The sequence below is a fragment of the Peromyscus eremicus genome, chromosome 19 (genome assembly GCF_949786415.1).
Source record: "Peromyscus eremicus chromosome 19, PerEre_H2_v1, whole genome shotgun sequence".
Classification (NCBI taxonomy): Eukaryota; Metazoa; Chordata; class Mammalia; order Rodentia; family Cricetidae; genus Peromyscus; species Peromyscus eremicus.
The window spans coordinates 26,507,681-26,525,746 of NC_081435.1; the positions used below are offsets into that span (position 1 = coordinate 26,507,681).

Consider the following 18,066-nt stretch of genomic DNA (forward strand, 5'->3'; position numbering starts at 1 on the left):
ATGTAGAGAGTTCTAAGACAACCAGGGCAATGTAGAGAGATTCTATCTCAAAAAACAAACTCCCAAACCAAAACCAAACCAAACAAACAACGAGTAAACTGAAACCTAGAGACCCCTAGTGTCCCTTATCTGGAGTATATGCAAACAAATAATAACGCAAGCATATGGCAGAATGATAAACAATGAAAAGAGCGTAGCACAGATCAGCTTACCAAAGAAAATGACAGTGACAAACAAGCCTACAACAGAGAGATACTCTACTGTCACTACTTTACAAAAGTTCTAAGAAAGGCAAAATATTCTGTCAATAAAAGTCAATGTAGTGCCTAGGATGAGAGAAGTAACTAATGAATGGCAGGGGGAACGTTATTTATTTAGGTAGGTGCTATTTATTCATCTAGATTCTGATTACTGAACTATACTAACTTGGTGATTTTTTTGTTATGTACATCTAAGAATAGTGCCTGTTTTTATATGTTTATAACATTTCAATGAAAAGTAATTTGGGAATATTCAAATATTTTGCAGATATTCATTACGTTGAATTTATGTATTCAAAATGTCTTTTGATCCATATACCATTTTGATCATATAAAAAGTTACGCTCACTGAAAATTAACAAAGCGAATGTGTTAGAGCTTCTGGTTGCTAAGAACTGAAGATGCAATGGAGGACACTTCTATACCTCAAAGGGTGTTTAAACACAGCAGGGCTGGAGCTAAGAATGAAGACAACAAAACGTGCAACACTAGAAAAGTTCGCACGGTGGCGCTGCAGACTAACAATTTGTGTAATAAGGGACTCCCAGGATGCCCAGAACGCCATTCCCAGAAATCAGAATGCTGAATGTTCTCCGAAAGAAGAGGGAGGGGGGCATTTGCCTGAGATCTAAGGGAAAAGACTACTGAAAGCAATTTAGTAAGATTTAATTTGAGATTATTTCACCAAACCTTGTCTGTGTGGACTGAAACCGACAAGATTTAGAAGCAGCGCCCTCTGGACTGCATCTGAACAATGGAGACAGCTCTAGCAAAAACGCCAGAGAAAAGGCAAGTCGTTTTTCTTACTATATTGCTGATTTTGTGGGAGGCTGATTCTGAGGCGATTAGATATTCCATGCCAGAAGAAACGGAGAGTGGTTACTTGGTGGCTAACCTGGCAAAAGATCTGGGGCTCAGGGTGGGGGAACTGGCCACCAGAGGGGCGCAAATCCAACACAATGGGAACAAAGAGCTCTTGCAGCTGGATGCAGAGACCGGGAATTTGCTCCTGAGGGAAAAACCAGATCGAGAGGAGCTGTGTGGGGTGACAGACCCCTGTGTGCTGCACTTCCAGCTCATTCTGAAAAACCCTGTGCAGTTCTTCCAAACTGACCTGCAGATCACAGACATAAACGACCATGCTCCAGAGTTCCCTCACAGGGAAATGCTCCTAAAAATCACTGAAAGCGCCCAGCCAGGGACTGTGTTTCCTCTGAAGGCAGCTCAGGACTCTGACATAGGGAGCAATGCTGTTCAGAACTACACAGTCAGCCCCAACCTCCATTTCCACGTGGTTACTCAGAGTCGCGCTGTTGGCAGGAAATACCCAGAGCTGGTGCTGGACAGAGCCCTGGACAGGGAGGAGCAGCCTGAGCTCACTTTAACCCTCACTGCTGTGGATGGTGGGTCTCCTCCCAGGTCTGGGACCACTACAGTTCGCATTGAAGTGGTGGACATCAATGATAACGCCCCCCAGTTTGTACAGTCGCTCTATGAGGTTCAGGTCCCTGAGAACAGCCCCCTTGATGCCTTAATTGTCACGGTCTCTGCCAGGGATTTAGATGCTGGAATAAATGGGAATGTAGCCTACTCTCTGTTTCAAGGTGATGAAGTTTCTCAACCATTTGCAATAGATGAAGTTACAGGAGAAATTCGTCTTAAAGGGGTATTGGATTTTGAGGCAACTCCATATTATAACATGGAAATTGTAGCTACAGATAGTGGAGGTCTTTCAGGAAAATGTACTGTAGCTATACAGGTGGTGGATGTGAATGACAACGCCCCTAAACTCACCATATCCTCGCTCACTAGTTCCATCCCAGAAAATGCTCCTGAAGCTGAAGTAGCTGTTTTTCGTGTTTCTGACCCAGATTCTGGGGACAATGGAAGGATGGTGTGTTCTATTCAGAATGATCTTCCATTTCTTTTAAAACCCACATTCAAGAACTATTACACTTTAGTGACAGAGGGACCCCTGGACAGAGAAAGCAGAGCTGAATACAACATCACCATCACAGTCACTGACATGGGCACACCCAGGCTCACAACACAGCACACCATAACAGTTCAGGTGTCTGACGTCAACGACAACTCCCCCGCCTTCACACAAACCTCCTACACCCTGTTTGTCCAGGAGAACAACAGCCCCGCCCTGCACATAGGCACCATCAGCGCCACAGACTCAGACTCAGGCTCCAATGCTCACATCATCTACTCTCTGTTACCCACCCACGACCTGCAGTTGGCCCTCTCCTCTCTCATCTCCATCAATGCTGACAATGGGCAGCTCTTCGCTCTCAGGGCGCTGGACTATGAGACCCTGCAGACCTTCGAGTTCCACGTGGGCGCCACAGACCAAGGCTCTCCTGCGCTCAGCAGCCAGGCGCTGGTGCGTGTGCTGGTGCTCGACGCCAACGACAATGCGCCCTTCGTGCTCTACCCGCTGCAGAATGCCTCTGCACCCTGCACAGAGCTGCTGCCCAGGGCGGCAGAGCCAGGCTACCTGGTCACCAAGGTGGTGGCAGTGGACCGCGACTCTGGACAGAACGCCTGGCTGTCCTTCCAGCTGCTCAAGGCCACGGAGCCCGGGCTGTTCAGCGTGTGGGCTCACAATGGTGAGGTGCGCACTGCCAGGCTGCTGAGTGAGCGCGATGCTTCCAAGCACAGGCTGCTGCTGCTGGTCAAGGACAATGGAGATCCTCCAAGGTCTGCCAGTGTCACTCTGCATGTGCTGCTGGTGGATGGCTTCTCTCAGCCCTACCTGCCTCTGCCAGAGGTGGCGCGCGACCCGGAGCAGGACAATGAGGACGTGCTCACTCTGTACCTGGTCATCGCCTTGGCTTCTGTGTCTTCGCTCTTCCTGTTGTCTGTGCTGCTGTTCGTGGGGGTGAGGCTGTGCAGGAGGGCCAGGGCGGCCTCTCTGGGTGGCTGCTCTGTGCCTGAGGGACACTTTCCTGGCCACCTGGTGGATGTCAGCGGCGCAGGGACCCTGGCCCAGAGTTACCAGTATGAGGTGTGTCTGACTGGAGACTCTGAGAACACAGATTTCAAATTCTTCAACCCCATTATTCCAAGTAGTGTGTTTCAGGACCCCTAGACAAATTTCAGTGTCCAGGAGACCTAGGTTTCGATAACCAAATCAGAATTAGTTGCTTGGCTATTAATATATTTGTTTTGCATTTAATAATCTCTCCTTGCAACAGTGTATTTTATGGTGATTTTATTCGCTGTTTTTAATTGCTCTGTTTTTTTTCTTTGGATCTGTGCTTCCTGTTATCAACACAATCTTAACACATCTCTTTCTTTCACTAATTTGTATTGTATACAACCTTTTTGTGTTTCTCTGGTCATTTCAAATAGTGTTCTTAGGAACTCATTTTTTCCTCTTTATTATAACCAGGGTGGCTTTCTTCAACACCCACTTCAGATCATATACATATATATGGTTTTTCAAGACAGGGTTTCTCTGTGTAGCTTTGCGCCTTTCCTGAAACTCACTTGGTAGCCCAGGGTGGCCTTGAACTCACAGAGATCCGCCTGCCTCTGCCTCTGAGTGCTGGGATTAAAGGCATGCGCCACCACCCAACTAGATCGTATCTTCTTGAGGCTACGCACAGAACTTGCTCTGTCGTATTCACATTGATTTTCACTTTCACTGCAGCTTGTTAACTGTAAAATGTACAGCGTTCATTGTGAGATTTTCAGAGATGCACATACCATGCCTGGATAGAATTCACCTCCTTATCACATTCTTTAGTCCTGTTGTCTTTCTCCTCACCACACTCTTCAATGCTTTTGTTTTCATGTACTTTTTGTCTTTTAGAGGGTGACTGTTTAGCTTAAATGATCTGCAGTTCCATTTCCCTCAAAATGACAATTTCATTTTTCCTGATGACTGGATAAAGTAATTCCATCATGCATGTATATGTTTTCCTCACCGATATTTCTGTTATCATGATAACACACCTTTGTGTACAGCTAATGAAGTGTGAGCATAAGATACAGTCATCTGTCATAGTTTTATGTGGTTTGTTCACAAATGGAAGTAGTGTGTTGTTTTATTTATCATCTTTGCTGACAATCACATTTAGTATTTCAAGACTTTATTTGCTTTTATACAGGCCAAAATTGCTTCTAAAATGTACCAGAAATAACTTTGCTTGACCTAAGCCACTGCAAGTGATGGAGTGTGCTTTCACCTTGTATGAGAAGACACTTGGTGAGGCATGTGTTTGGATGATGAGTTGATTTATAAATGCTGGATGTAAATGTGGGCCCATTAAACTTGCAACAAAATATGTAGATGAATGGCTTTTAAGTGTTTTAGTCTTTTTATTGCTAATGCTTGCCATAAATAGGGTGACTTAGGAGAAATATTTCCACTGGTTTCTATCAATAGGTTCCTTTCTTCCTATTTCAGTCTGCCTTGATGTAGAATTACTTGGAGATGAAATCTGTTAATCCACAGCAGTATTCTACCTACAACATTGTAATTAAACAGGGTACAAATATAATAGGAAAAAACAGTATCATTGTGGAATTTTAGATTTTCTACAACTAAAAGTAACACATGGAAGCAACCAAAACCACAGAATACACCCATTTTGAGTGAATTTTTAAAAATAGTTTCACATAACAAGCCATTATTTCCTTGGCTAAATTTATTTTTAAAAGAATTTTCATATTTTACCATCCATATATATCTATTTAGTATTTCAGTGTTTTGTCTACAAGAAAAAATATTGAACTTATAAAAACTTGAAAATCATTTTGGAAACTCTGGGAAGCCAAGAATTTAATATTGATAGCTCTCAATCACCAGTAAGTGTAGTTGTATAGTCATAACTACACTTATGTTCTTGCAGGAATGGAGGAACTACTTTCCAAGCAGGAAGCTCTCCAGCATAAAAAATTTTATATAAATGAGCCTTGTAGTATGAATTCTGAATAAATGGGAAAAAATATTTCCATTCAGCCTAAATACTTTGTATGAAAATTTTGACCATCTTTTCACACATATCCACAATTTCTTGGAAATTATGTAATTCATGTAAGACAATTTTTTGAGGGGCACTATAGTGTATGACAAAGGGAGGACAAAGGATGAGATGCTACTAGTAGGGGTGCACATGCGTATGTGTGTGTGTGTGTGTGTGTGCGCGTGCGCGTGCGCGCGCGCGTGTCTGTGTGTGTCTGTGTATATCTGTGTGTCTGTGTGTGTGTGTGTGTCCGTGTCCGTGTGTGTGTCTGTGTGTGTGTCTGTTTGTGTGTCTCTGTGTGAGAGGGGTGTGTCCAAAACTTGGGGTCCAAGATATGCGAACTGTCACTAATGAGCATCCTCAAACCCAGATCCTATTAGTAATTTAATTTGTGGATGGACTATATACATTGTGGAGAAAGTGGGCAGAAATTTTCCAAGCTGATATGATAACCTGGACTGAGTTTGAAGAAGAAAAATCCCAATCAGTCTTGGTTCAAAGTTATTTTTATTTCTGGGCACTTGGAAATCATTTATATGAATTCCTTTCCAAAGCTACTCTTTATCTTTTGAGGTTGGTTCTTTTTCAGTTCTCTCTGTGCAGCCTGGGCTGGCCTCCAACTCCGCTCCCGAGGTCTGGATTACAGATGTACCACCACGGCTGGTTCCCACGGTCTCTCTATATGGATATTTTACTAAGTGGAGGACTGGGGGTGGGTTACCAGTTGTATAGCACTAACTATTGTTGCACTTTGGGGCATTTTACAAACCCCAAGTCAGATATCAGTGAAGAAAATGACTTTGTCTGTCAATTCTCTAGTAATAAGGTAACTATTATTTATGTACAAGTTGATATTACTGATATTTCAATGTTTGAAGAGGAAACAAAATTAAACAAAAACTGAGTCCTCTTATTGATAAATAACTTCAGTAGACGATAAATAGACTAAAGGTGCTCTTTTGGTTTCTTTATAGTTTAGTTTGCAGTTCATAATGCAATGTCTCATTCAAAACAGGTGCTCAATTTGCAGTCATTGAATAATTAACTTGCAACATTTAGGAAATCAATGAATTTCCTGAGGACTTTAAGATTTATCTCAAACTTGTGTACGCATCAAATTTCAAAAGAACTATCCATATTCAGAAAAGGGAATGACATTTTAATTTTGTCAGAATAACACCAATCTCTATGAAGCTCAGAGAATTGTAAAATAATACATTAATCTCTAACTTAGTTCCAAATTGAGCTTATCCATCTCTTTCATTTTAGGGATGGGGAGAGAATACAAGATTTTTCTGTTCATCCAATTAACTCTCAGAAATCTCTTTGTTGATTCCTTGGTCTCTAATTGCTGGTGCTATTGGCCTCTAGTTACTCTTTACAGCACCAAAATTAAATGAAAATTTCAAGACAGAGATTCAGTCACTTATTTTCAAAACATAATTTCATATAATATTTACTATCCCTCATTTTTTCTATAAAGACATCAATTCAGAAATTTAATTACTTTCTTGAAAACCCACTGTCCTATTTTAATGCATAACAATAGTTTGGTTAATCATACACTTAAGAATGAAAATATTTTTCTACTGTTCTTCTGTCATTCAGTACTGTTGATTACACGTGCAGTGTCAGCCAGCTTCTCCAGCATTATATGTAAATCCCTTTTCCTTCCACAATTGATTTTCCCAAAAGCAGAGAAGTGACAGATCTCATTTTATTTTAGATTGTTTCATTTATTCATCATGTTCTGACATTTGTTATTCCAGAACCCAAGAGTCATATAATACACTACATTTTTTAGTAGTTCTCATCTTCTTTTTCAAAAATTCCACTAGGCATATTTTCATAACAACTAGTACATACCTCCCAATTGTCATTTCCTACTTTTGATTTGACCAAATTAAATCTCTTTCACCTGCAGTCTCTCTGTGTGGTTATGAATCTCTCTGTCCTAGGGGAGAGAACAAACATTGAATCTGTCTAGTCTTTTTTCATGGCCTTAGTCATCTTTAATGATGCTGTTTTAATCAGCTTCTAACCGTCTTTTGGAAGTTCCTTCATACTGCCCTGGCTTTACTGGGCTTTAAAAGAGAGACTGGAGATCTCATGGTAGTTTGCACTCAGGTTTCAGTGGATCTAAGCCTTAAGAATGTTGGCTCAACTTTGTCAGACACTGGTAAAGGTTCTGTTTCACTCCTAACATTGTGTTTGGGCTAGGCCCATCCTGCCTCAGGGCTTATGATTCTGCATTTTCTCCATGAAGAAACAATCTCAGAAAACGTCAGCTTCCTCATAGCTGTTATTGTATCTTTTAAGGTATTCGAATGAGACCCTGTGAAAATATTTTATAAAGTAATTGATGAGTGAAAAACCACATGGAGTGCCAGATGTGATGGTGCATACCTTTAATCCCAACACTGAGGAGGCAGATGCACATGGGTCCTTGTGAGCTAGATGCTTTACTAGTCTACAGCATGAGTTCCAGAAGCCAGAGCTACACAGAGAGACCCTGTCTCAGAACAAAACAAAACGAAGCAAAACACACAGGGAAAAAACTCACAGCAGCAATTTAGGCAATAAATGTGCAAATCTGACAACACTCTGCAACAGTAAGACACAACCCCAAATTGCTGTTCTGAATGAAGAGTTGCTATGTTTAGGCTCTCCTGAAAACATGAAATTAACTTGATCCTTCAACGGCAATTCCCTCCTCATAAAACCATATATCAAACATTACTGTTGTAATAATAAAGATCAGATCTGCAACTACTAAAAAACTCATTTATGGCAGTAAATTATGACAAAACCAGGAAATATAACAACAGGAGGGAAAATCATAGACCCATTTGCCTTACCACCATTGGTTTGAAGAGCCTCAACACAATACCAACACCAGTAACAAATGAGATTGTACTCCACAGCTGTAAAAGATTTACCCAGAAACATATTGGCTTAACATACAAAAATCAACACTGAAATATGCCTTGTGGGCAAAATGACACAATTGTCTCAGTCAATGCAGAAAACGTTTTAGAAAATTTAATAATTGGAAAAGGTCACATGGTGTGGCCTCCCAACCTAAATAATCTGCAAAATGCTAACATTGCTAAACAAATTCAGAAAGTTTGTGGGACACAAGATCATTACCTTAAAATTAACTATTTCTGCATATTACCATGGGACAAACCGGAAATGAAGAAAAGTCCCTTGGGATCAAAAGGAACAAGACGCCCAGAAAGGAAGCAGACAAGTGTGTAGATGAATTTCATACAGAATGGCAGACAACACTGAAGTAAACCACAGAAGGCCTGTGTGAGGAGGAAGTGTCTGTGGACCGGAAGACTCTGTACTGTGAAGATAACCCTCAAACTAGTCAATGACTTAATGGAATTCTTATCAAAAGGCCAGTTCGCTTTTATTCCCCAGAAGATGCTAACTGTCTCTAAATGCAAGGACTCCTGAATAGCCAAAAAATATTGAAGAAGAAAAAAATTAAGGAAATATTCTAAATTAGAAGTCAAATCTTTGGATGATTTGTATGTGTTAAACACATAAATACTATTTTCTATTTGAATACAGGAAATATTTGTTAGTTGTTTTAGATTGCACCAAAAATTTACAGCATCAAACTATTTCAATCCCTTTAGAATTAGAAGGTTAGCCAAAGTTAAATTTCAGTGCACTCTTTGGTTTGTAGCTATTGCTCTCAGGTGGTCAGCTGATAAATTAGATCTATGCGATTTTATCTGTGCATCCGAGTATTTCAAAAGGTAATTCCCTCTACAATAATTCATACTACTCACACAAACCGTTGATATTAACCACGTAACTTTGCTTTTTCAGTATTGTAAGAACATTCTTTTAGAAATATAATTTCCTGTTTTGTTTACCTGATTATTCAAAACTTAGACATATGTGTTTGAAGACTTGCGGTCTTCTGTGTTCATGATTCCTCTCGTGCACAGTAGTGGATAGCCTTACCAGTTATGCAGTTTTAAGACAAAAACAATGTTGGCAAAGAAAAAAAAACTTTATACACTTTCAACGTGGCATCCTTTGGACATTAAAATGGTGTTTTGACATTAAAAGGTGTTTTGACTTAAAACTAGAACTGTTTCAATTTCCCCAAGAAGACACAGGGTGGCGCTGCAGGCTAAGATTGTGATTAAAAAGCATTAAAATGCCAGAAATCCCTTGTGTCAATACAGAACAAAAGACGCAGGCAAGAGCTTTGCAAGCACTCCGGAGCTATTAAGGGGTGTGAGCAAGGATATATTGGACTAATGTAAGATTAAGAGCAACGTTGTGAAGATTCCTCTCAGAAGGAACCAGAAGTCAGCATTTCAAAGCATTTGGAGATTGCTAAAGGATTGGATGCAAGCATTCACTTTCCCAACATGGAGAAGCTGGAGAGAATTCACCCGAACAGGCAAGTCATGGCTTTTATTTTTATCCTGGTTTTGGTTCAGGTTTGCAGTGAGCCGACAACTCGATACTCTATCCTGGAGGAAACAGAAAGTGGGTCCTTTGTAGCCCATCTGGCCAAAGATCTGGGCCTGAGATCTGGTGACCTGAGCACCCGTTCTGCACGGGTAGTGTCTGATGATTACAAGCAGCGACTGCTGCTGGATCCCGTGACTGGGGATCTGCTTCTGAGGGAGAAACTAGACCGGGAAGAGCTGTGTGCCTCTGTGGATCCCTGTGTGCTGCATTTCCAGGTGTCCCTTGAAAAGCCAGTACAATATTTTCATGGAGAATTACTGATCCAGGACATAAATGACCACTCACCAGAATTCCCAGATAGGGAAATGCTCTTGAAAATACCAGAAAACAGCCAGCCAGGCACACGATTTTCATTGAAATTAGCCCAGGACTTGGATGTGGGCAGCAATGGGTTACAGCAATACATAGTCAGCCCCAACTCACATTTTCATGTCCTCACTCGAAATAACAGTAAAGGCAAGAAATACCCAGAGTTGGTGCAAGACAGAGCCCTGGACAGAGAGGAACAGGCAGAGCTGAGCTTGACCATCATAGCTCTGGATGGTGGCTCTCCACCTAGGTCAGGAACAGCCATGGTTCGAATCCTGATCCTGGACATTAATGACAATGCTCCCAAATTTGTGAACACTCCCTATGAGGTGCAGGTCCTGGAGAGCAGTCCCCCAGACTCCCCAGTCCTGACTGTCCTAGCACAGGATGCAGATGCTGGCAACTTTGGGAGAGTTTCCTATGACTTGTTCCAGGCATCAGATGAAATTCAACAAACCTTCTCAATAAATGAAGACACAGGAGAAATACGGCTCAAAAAGGAATTGGATTTTGAAGAGATTAAATCTTACCACCTGGAAATCGAGGCCACAGATGGAGGAGGTCTTTCTGGGAAGGGAGAGGTGGTGATAGAGGTGGTGGATGTGAACGACAATGCCCCAGAGCTGACCATATCTTCACTGACAAGCTCAGTCCCAGAAAATGCTCCTGAGACCATAATCAGCATCTTCAGAGTTGGAGACAGGGATTCTGGAGAGAATGGAAAGGTTGTTTGTTCTATTCCAGAAAACCTGCCATTCATCCTAAAATCCACTTTCAAGAATTTCTACACCCTGGTGACAGAGAGTCCACTGGACAGAGAGAGCAGAGCTGAGTACAACATCACCATCACAGTCACTGACATGGGCACACCCAGGCTCACAACCCAGCACACCATAACAGTTCAGGTGTCTGACGTCAACGACAACGCCCCCACCTTCACACAAACCTCCTACACCCTGTTTGTCCAGGAGAACAACAGCCCCGCCCTGCACATAGGCACCATCAGCGCCACAGACTCAGACTCAGGCTCCAATGCCCACATCACCTACTCTCTGCTGCCCACCCCTAACCCGCAGCTGGCCCTCTCCTCGCTCATCTCCATCAATGCCGAAAACGGGCAGCTGTTCGCGCTCAGGGCACTGGACTATGAGGACCTGCAGACCTTCGAGTTCCAGGTGGGCGCCACAGACCAAGGCTCTCCTGCGCTCAGCAGCCAGGCGCTGGTGCGTGTGCTGGTGCTGGACGCCAACGACAATGCGCCCTTTGTGCTCTACCCGCTGCAGAACGCCTCTGCACCCTGCACAGAGCTGCTGCCCAGGGCGGCAGAACCTGGATACCTGGTCACTAAGGTGGTGGCAGTGGACCGTGACTCTGGACAGAACGCCTGGCTGTCCTTCCAGCTGCTCAAGGCCACAGAGCCCGGGCTGTTCAGCGTGTGGGCTCACAATGGCGAGGTGCGCACCTCCAGGCTGCTGAGTGAGCGTGATGCTCCCAAGCACAGGCTGCTGCTGCTGGTCAAGGACAATGGAGATCCTCCAAGGTCTGCCAGTGTCACTCTGCATGTGCTGCTGGTGGATGGCTTCTCTCAGCCCTACCTGCCTCTGCCAGAGGTGGCGCGCGACCCCGCCCAGGACGAGGACGTGCTCACTCTGTACCTGGTCATTGCCTTGGCTTCTGTGTCTTCCATCTTCCTCTTGTCTGTGCTGCTGTTTGTGGGGGTGAGGCTGTGCAGGAGGGCCAGGGCGGCCTCTCTGGGTGGCTGCTCTGTGCCTGAGGGACACTTTCCTGGTCACCTGGTGGATGTCAACAGCACTGGGACCCTGTCCCAGAGCTACCAGTATGAGGTGTGCCTGAGGGGAGACTCTGGGACTGGTGAGTTCAATTTCCTCAAACCCATGATCCCCAACTTGTTGCTACAGGAAACTGGGAGGGAAATTAGGGAAAGTCCACACTGCAGGGACAGCTTTGTATTTAGTTAAGTGTTCAAAGTGGTTCAATGAATCTAAGAATTGTCATAATGACTCTTATATAAATAAGTGTAAAGGTAACTACCTTTTTAAAAGCACTGCACGTGTGCACAGGTCCAACAGCTCTCATTTTTCCTACTGATATGAAGCATCTCATTATACCACAGGTTTAGTAAGTGTTTTCCTCATATTTTGATGTCTTTGGTGACTAATATTCTCATAACTACAAATAACTCAAGTAGCATAAGATTTGTTTAATTATTTTCTTCTTTAAAGCCAATAAGAGAATTTGAATTTCTGTATAATTGTGTTGCCTGTTTCTTCCATATACCTTTTTCCTTTTTAAGTTTTGAATACATAGCTTTTTTTTTTTTTGGTTTTTTTGAGACATGGTTTCTCTGTGTAGCTTTGGAGCCGGTCCTGGATCTCGCTCTGTAGACCAGGCTGGCCTCGAACTCATAGAGATCTGCCTGGCTCTGCCTCCTGAGTGCTGGGATTAAAGGCGTGCGCCAGAATGCATAGCTTTTTATTTGGCCTTAGCATGCTTGTTTCTGTCAAATTCATGTCAAGATGGCCTTCATTAGGACATTAGTATGCTCAATTACGACACTTGTGGGCATCATAAATGTTAGTGTTTGTTTTACTTATGTGACTGCAAATGTTCCAAATATAGCAAAGTTAAAATTTTCCATTGTTGTTTAATGAAAATTAAAGAGGCAATGTCCTATAATTTGTTGTTCCTTTCATCAAATAAAATTGTTAATCTGTTGCTAAGTATAATCTTTTTAAAAAGCGACATCCAATCTGAAGTCTGTCCTGACTTCCTCCAAAGCATTCCAAGCTGAAGAAGCATCAAATTTCTCCTTTCCTCCTCAAAGCTGAAGCATAAGGTTGTTTCCTGCAGCTTGTCCCACCTTCCATTTGAAGAAATTTCTTCTGGATTCTGACAGTCTAGTTCTTGTTATCGTGACTTCACGTTTTTTGCTTTATGTCATTTGGTAGCTATGGATTTTTTTTAAAAAAAAAAAACAACAGTAGAATTTTGCTATTTCCCTTTCTTCTCTGATGCATAATGTGATTTTAGTTATTTTTATCTTAAATTTTCAATCAAATGAAGTTGCCTTTATAGAAGATAAGTATTGTCTTGTTCATGATTAAACAACAGTGCACTTATTGAATTATAATTGCTTTATGTTATGTTCCATGGTAAGCACATTGTGCGATTCTACCTTGCTATATTTATGTAGATATGACTGTAAAACAGCGAACTTCAGACAGAAAATGAGGAATTAAAAAATCTCTCTTTAGCTGGGCATGTTGGCCCATGCCCTTATTCTTGCCACTCAGGAGATGCAACCTGGCAAGTTCTCCTTAAGTTCAAGACCAATGTGGTCTTTCATATCTAGCTCCAGGCTAGCCAATGCTATATTGCCAGACCCGATCTCAAAACATAGCTGGAATATTGGAACCTGTGCTGCCTTGCTCCACAGAAGCCAGTGAGTAGAGTCAGAAATGGAATCTTTAAGTTGTGATTTATTTGGAGAGCTGGCTATCTGAGAAGGCAGCAGGTCCACACCCTAAAAACTGCCTTGTGTCTCACTCCTAGGCAGCGGATTATACAGGAGGAAGGTGAGGGTGAGGCAGCCGGAGACTCTGAATTTAGTCTTATCCCCCTGGGCAGGTCGTACATCACATGTTTTAGAGTTGTGATGTCTCTGTTTTTCTTACCATCGTCACCTGAACTCTTTGCTCATCCTGTGGATAACAGGGTCATGTGCTTCTTGTGCTGTGTCTATTTAGATTTGCTGGAATTAACCTTATATTCCTCCAGAGGCATCTAGGCAGGGTGGGTGTGGTGACTCAGAACAATTAACCATGTAAATATGCTAAGCTGTTCATGGAGTACAAATAATGTCTTTACACAGGAGGAATAAGAAAGTGCTCCTATTTAACTCGAAGGTTACGTGAATGATGTGGTAAGAGAAAACAATCATAAAATGAGATTAAAGGTCAGACACCATTACTGTTCTGCCACAGAAAACACGTCGTATAATAAGAACTGAGTGGGCCTAAGTTTCTGAGAATAAAAATCACTTGGGGATGAGAAAGTGAGTTCTATTGTCTGTCTTGCTCCCATAGAAGTTTGCTGAGTCTGAGCAAACAATAGGTTGGTTGTCATGGAGACAGAGTAAATCAGTAAACTTTGGTAGATTGAAGATTCCACTTGAAGGCCATTTCCATCTCCTGGGACACTTACTCTCCCTGAGAAGACGTGCACAGTTAAAAACTAATAACCTGGATGCAGAGGCAGGAGGTTCTCTGAGAGTTCAAGGCTGTGGAATGATGTTTTCCTTACTATGCAAAAATTAGAGTTTGGGGCCTGCAGCAAGAAGAAGATGTGGAGCATACAAGTTCTCAACTGGAAATTAGGTAGTGTTTGTTGCTTATCAGGCCGGAAAATAACCTTAATTAGGCACAATGCCTGTTTGGATTAGGGTAATTTGATTAGCCAGAGTTCTATCAAGCAAAGCTCAGAAGACTTTCTCCAAGGGGAAAAGAATAGAACCTTAATCCTAGGTTAAGTTTTCACATGGACATCCAGTCTTCATAGAAAGAGTCAATGCAAGCCCCCACTACTGGGTGATAAGAATAAACCAAGAGGAAACACATAGCACATGTGACTTAGAAGGCTCAGATCTTAGACTGAAAGGATAGGATTAAAACAAATCAACTTTAATTAATTGATTAAACTAATGAGTAGTGCCATTGAGTTGGTTCAGTGGGGGAAAGGTGCTTGCTACCACCAAGCCTGCCAACTCGAGTTTGCTCTCTGGAACCCACAAGGCGGAAGGTGAGAACCAGCTTGTGAAAGTTATCCTCTTGTTGTACACACACACACCTTGACATGTGCATGTGAAGGCTCCCAGCTCAAAACTTGGTTCAAGATGTTTTGTGAAATCCAATCTAGACAATGAAAGTAGAAGCTCACCTTAAGAGATCTGTAGCAGGAACCTTAAAAGGTCTTATTAATAAAATCAAACCTGAGGCCAGTTATTGGGGTGAATACTGGAGGATCAGAGAACCAAAACAAGCCACAGCTACCTCACCTCGCTGGATCCTCAGCTGGTCTTGTTTCTTCACACTGGAGGCTTCTGAGTCCTCATCCAGAGTGGGTCTCAGCTGAACTGCTGCTCAAAAGCCTGAATGCTTAACCAGCCAAATGCTTAACCAGCCAAAAGCTTAACCAGCCAAATGCTTAAACAGCCAAATGCTTAAACAGCCAAATGCTTAAACAGCCAAATGCTTAAACAGCCAAATGCTTCTAGTTTCTGGTCCTCACGCCTTATATACCTTTCTGCTTTCTACCATCACTCCCTGGGATTAAAGGCGTGAGTTACCATGCTTGGCTGTATCCTTGAACACATGGATTTCTGCCTCTGGAATGCTAGGATTAAAGGCGTGTGCTACCACTGCCTAACTTCTATGTTTAATATTGTGGCTGTTCTGTCTCTGACCCCAGATAAGTTTATTAGCATGCACAATATTTGGGGGAATACAATACCACAGAGATCATAGGAAAGTTTTGCAATATTAAAGTCAAATAGAAAAGCAAAAAAAAAAAAATCTTTTAGCAACCACACAAAAAGATGTGTTATTTTTAAAGAAACATCGTTAAAATGGAGTGAGAACTTCTCAATGTGGATCATAATACCAACAACAAATGAATCACATTTTCAACATCTCCAAAGAAAATGATTAGCACACTAGAATTCTGTTACCAGCAAACAGAACCTTCTAAAAGGTTTTCAGACAAAGAAAATTAATGGAGGATACATGAACACTGAAAGGAATATGTTAGTGGAACTCCAAGAAACAAAAGGCAAGCACTCTGGAAGAGGTTATAGAATTGCAGGAAAAAAGAAAGAAAATGATGGGAAGTGAATATTGACTGAGCATTGATTGTGTCTCCAACAATAACAGTTTTGTAAAGGATTTAAAAATGCATATAAAATGCATGAAATCAGGCATGCAATAGGTTGGGCTGTTTAGAGAGTTCTATGCACTACCATAGAAATAGGAAAATGAATTATTTTACTACACCATTGTAGATGAAACTGCTTTGCTGAAACTTCTTAAGTAACTTCTAAATAATGATTCAAAGACTAATTGGAGGAAAAAATCAGATAATAAACATTTGAATAATATAGCAAGAACAAAACATACGGAACAAATGAAAACAGACCCTAAATATGGATAAAAATATATATTATATAAATTATAGCTGAATTAAAAAACCAATTACACAATCTATGTTATTAAACTACATTTAAGAGAAGTGTAAATTATACACGGTCGAATAAGTATCTATGTGTGAGGAAATAAAACAGGAAAAGACTGAAAGTTATATATTATTTAGTACAAATTTCATCCAAAATAAACAATGTAGTTGTATTCATTGAACCAAAGCAAAGAGATTTTAAGGCAAAACACAATGCTATAAATAAAAATAAATCTATAATAACAATAACACAAAGGTAAACATATCAGAAATATGCTATATTAAGACAATGTTATTCAAGGACTATGGATATGAAAAACATAACAAAAATCCAGAAATGCTTCAAACTTAAATGATAGAAATCATGACTTAAAGATGACTTAGAACAGAAATTCCTAATATTTTCCACAAGGTAAAAATTAAGAACAGAAATATTGAAACTTAAGTGATGGAAGCAGAAAGACCTTTAGGTTCAAAGCCAGCCTAGGCTATGTAGCCAGAGAGCTTGTTTTAAAATGCAAAAAAAAAAACCACTAACATATCACTAAAAAACTAGAAAACTTAAAATCTTAATTGCAAATATTAGAAAAATGACTAAGGTTTGATTTCGGGAAGTTAGAAGTGGAACAGCAAATCAAATACATATTTTTAAAAAAGAAGGCAGACAGAACCCACACACGTGAAGCAGCGAATGAAGTAGAGGATAAAAATACAAGAAAGAAAATGAGTCCACAGTGGGTTTTTCTAATTATAATAGTATTTAAAATTCTTAAATGAATCAAGAAAAAAGATAAAACAGCACCTTGCGATCCTAAAGGTCTCTTTAAAAATGAAAGAGGCAGAGATGCTAGCACATGCCTTTAATCCCAGTTCTTGAAAGACAGAGGCAGAGGCAGGTGGGTAAGTCTGAGGCCAGCCTGGTCTCCATAGTGAGTTCTAGGACAGTCAAGGCTATACAGAGAGACAATGACTCAAAAACATGCACGGTTAATATTCTAAACAATTTTGTACCAATAAAGTTGAAAACTTATAAATCATCATTTAAACTATGGTTTTCCAAAACTGAAGTAAGAAAAAAAATAGAAAATCAAATAAGTTTAACTAGCTTTTAAAACAGTTTCAAAACATAAAATATCTAAAAACATCCTGGCCATACCACTATTATCTAGAAAACTATACAGTGGTCACAAACTAAAGGATTCAGCAGGTGAAAATCAAGTTCTCCCCCAATCAATTTATAAAAACAATAAAATCTTAAACATTAAAATCTTAAACATTTCAGGTCTTTTCCTAATATGTATGTCATGTGGAAATACAAACAATATAATTTTAATTTTTTTATTTTTAAAGAGGATAAAATAAAGTTACTACAACGAAGGCATAGTCCATGGAACAAGAACTGATAATGTCGAAAACTCAATCAATCTTCTCTTCTGCAAAATATCCTATGAAGAAAATGAAAAGTCAAACTATAGATTGGAGAAAGGCTCCCAAAGGACATATTCTAGAAAGGATGGCTGTGTACAATATACAGGATTTTAAAGACTCAACAACAACAAAAACCAGTGGCACATAAAAACGCTCTAAGACACATTAGCAGACAAGACACACAGATGGTCAATAAGTGTGAAAAATGGTTACAAATTGTATGTCTTTCAAGAAATGCTAATTCAAATAATACCGAGACATTACAACACAGCTATTAGAATGTCCAAACTGCAGAATACCAACATCACCAAATGCTAAGGAGGGTGTGGAGCACCAGG

The 18,066-nt window shown here is 40.8% G+C and overlaps 1 protein-coding gene and 1 long non-coding RNA gene across 3 annotated transcripts; one reads left to right on the forward strand and one right to left on the reverse strand.

Moving 5' to 3' along the window:
* The first annotated feature begins 843 nt into the window (after positions 1 to 843).
* Positions 844 to 12,388, forward strand: LOC131896205 (protocadherin beta-8-like). Of its 2 annotated transcripts, XM_059246820.1 has the most exons (2): positions 844 to 1,872; positions 10,489 to 12,388. In XM_059246820.1, exons 1-2 carry the CDS (start codon positions 1,015 to 1,017, stop codon positions 12,031 to 12,033), a joined length of 2,403 nt encoding a protein of 800 aa, XP_059102803.1. In that variant the 5' UTR covers positions 844 to 1,014; the 3' UTR covers positions 12,034 to 12,388. The 2 variants fall into 2 exon arrangements, with proteins under 2 accessions (XP_059102803.1, XP_059102802.1); XM_059246819.1 differs by lacking the exon at positions 10,489 to 12,388 and having other exon boundaries at positions 844 to 3,666.
* A 311-nt stretch (positions 12,389 to 12,699) lies between these two features.
* Positions 12,700 to 14,157, reverse strand: LOC131896206 (uncharacterized). Its single transcript, XR_009375382.1, has 2 exons — positions 13,750 to 14,157; positions 12,700 to 13,023 (listed from the first exon to the last, which is right to left on the reverse strand). It is a non-coding gene; the product is annotated as an uncharacterized LOC131896206 (long non-coding RNA).
* Positions 14,158 to 18,066: the final 3,909 nt, after the last annotated feature.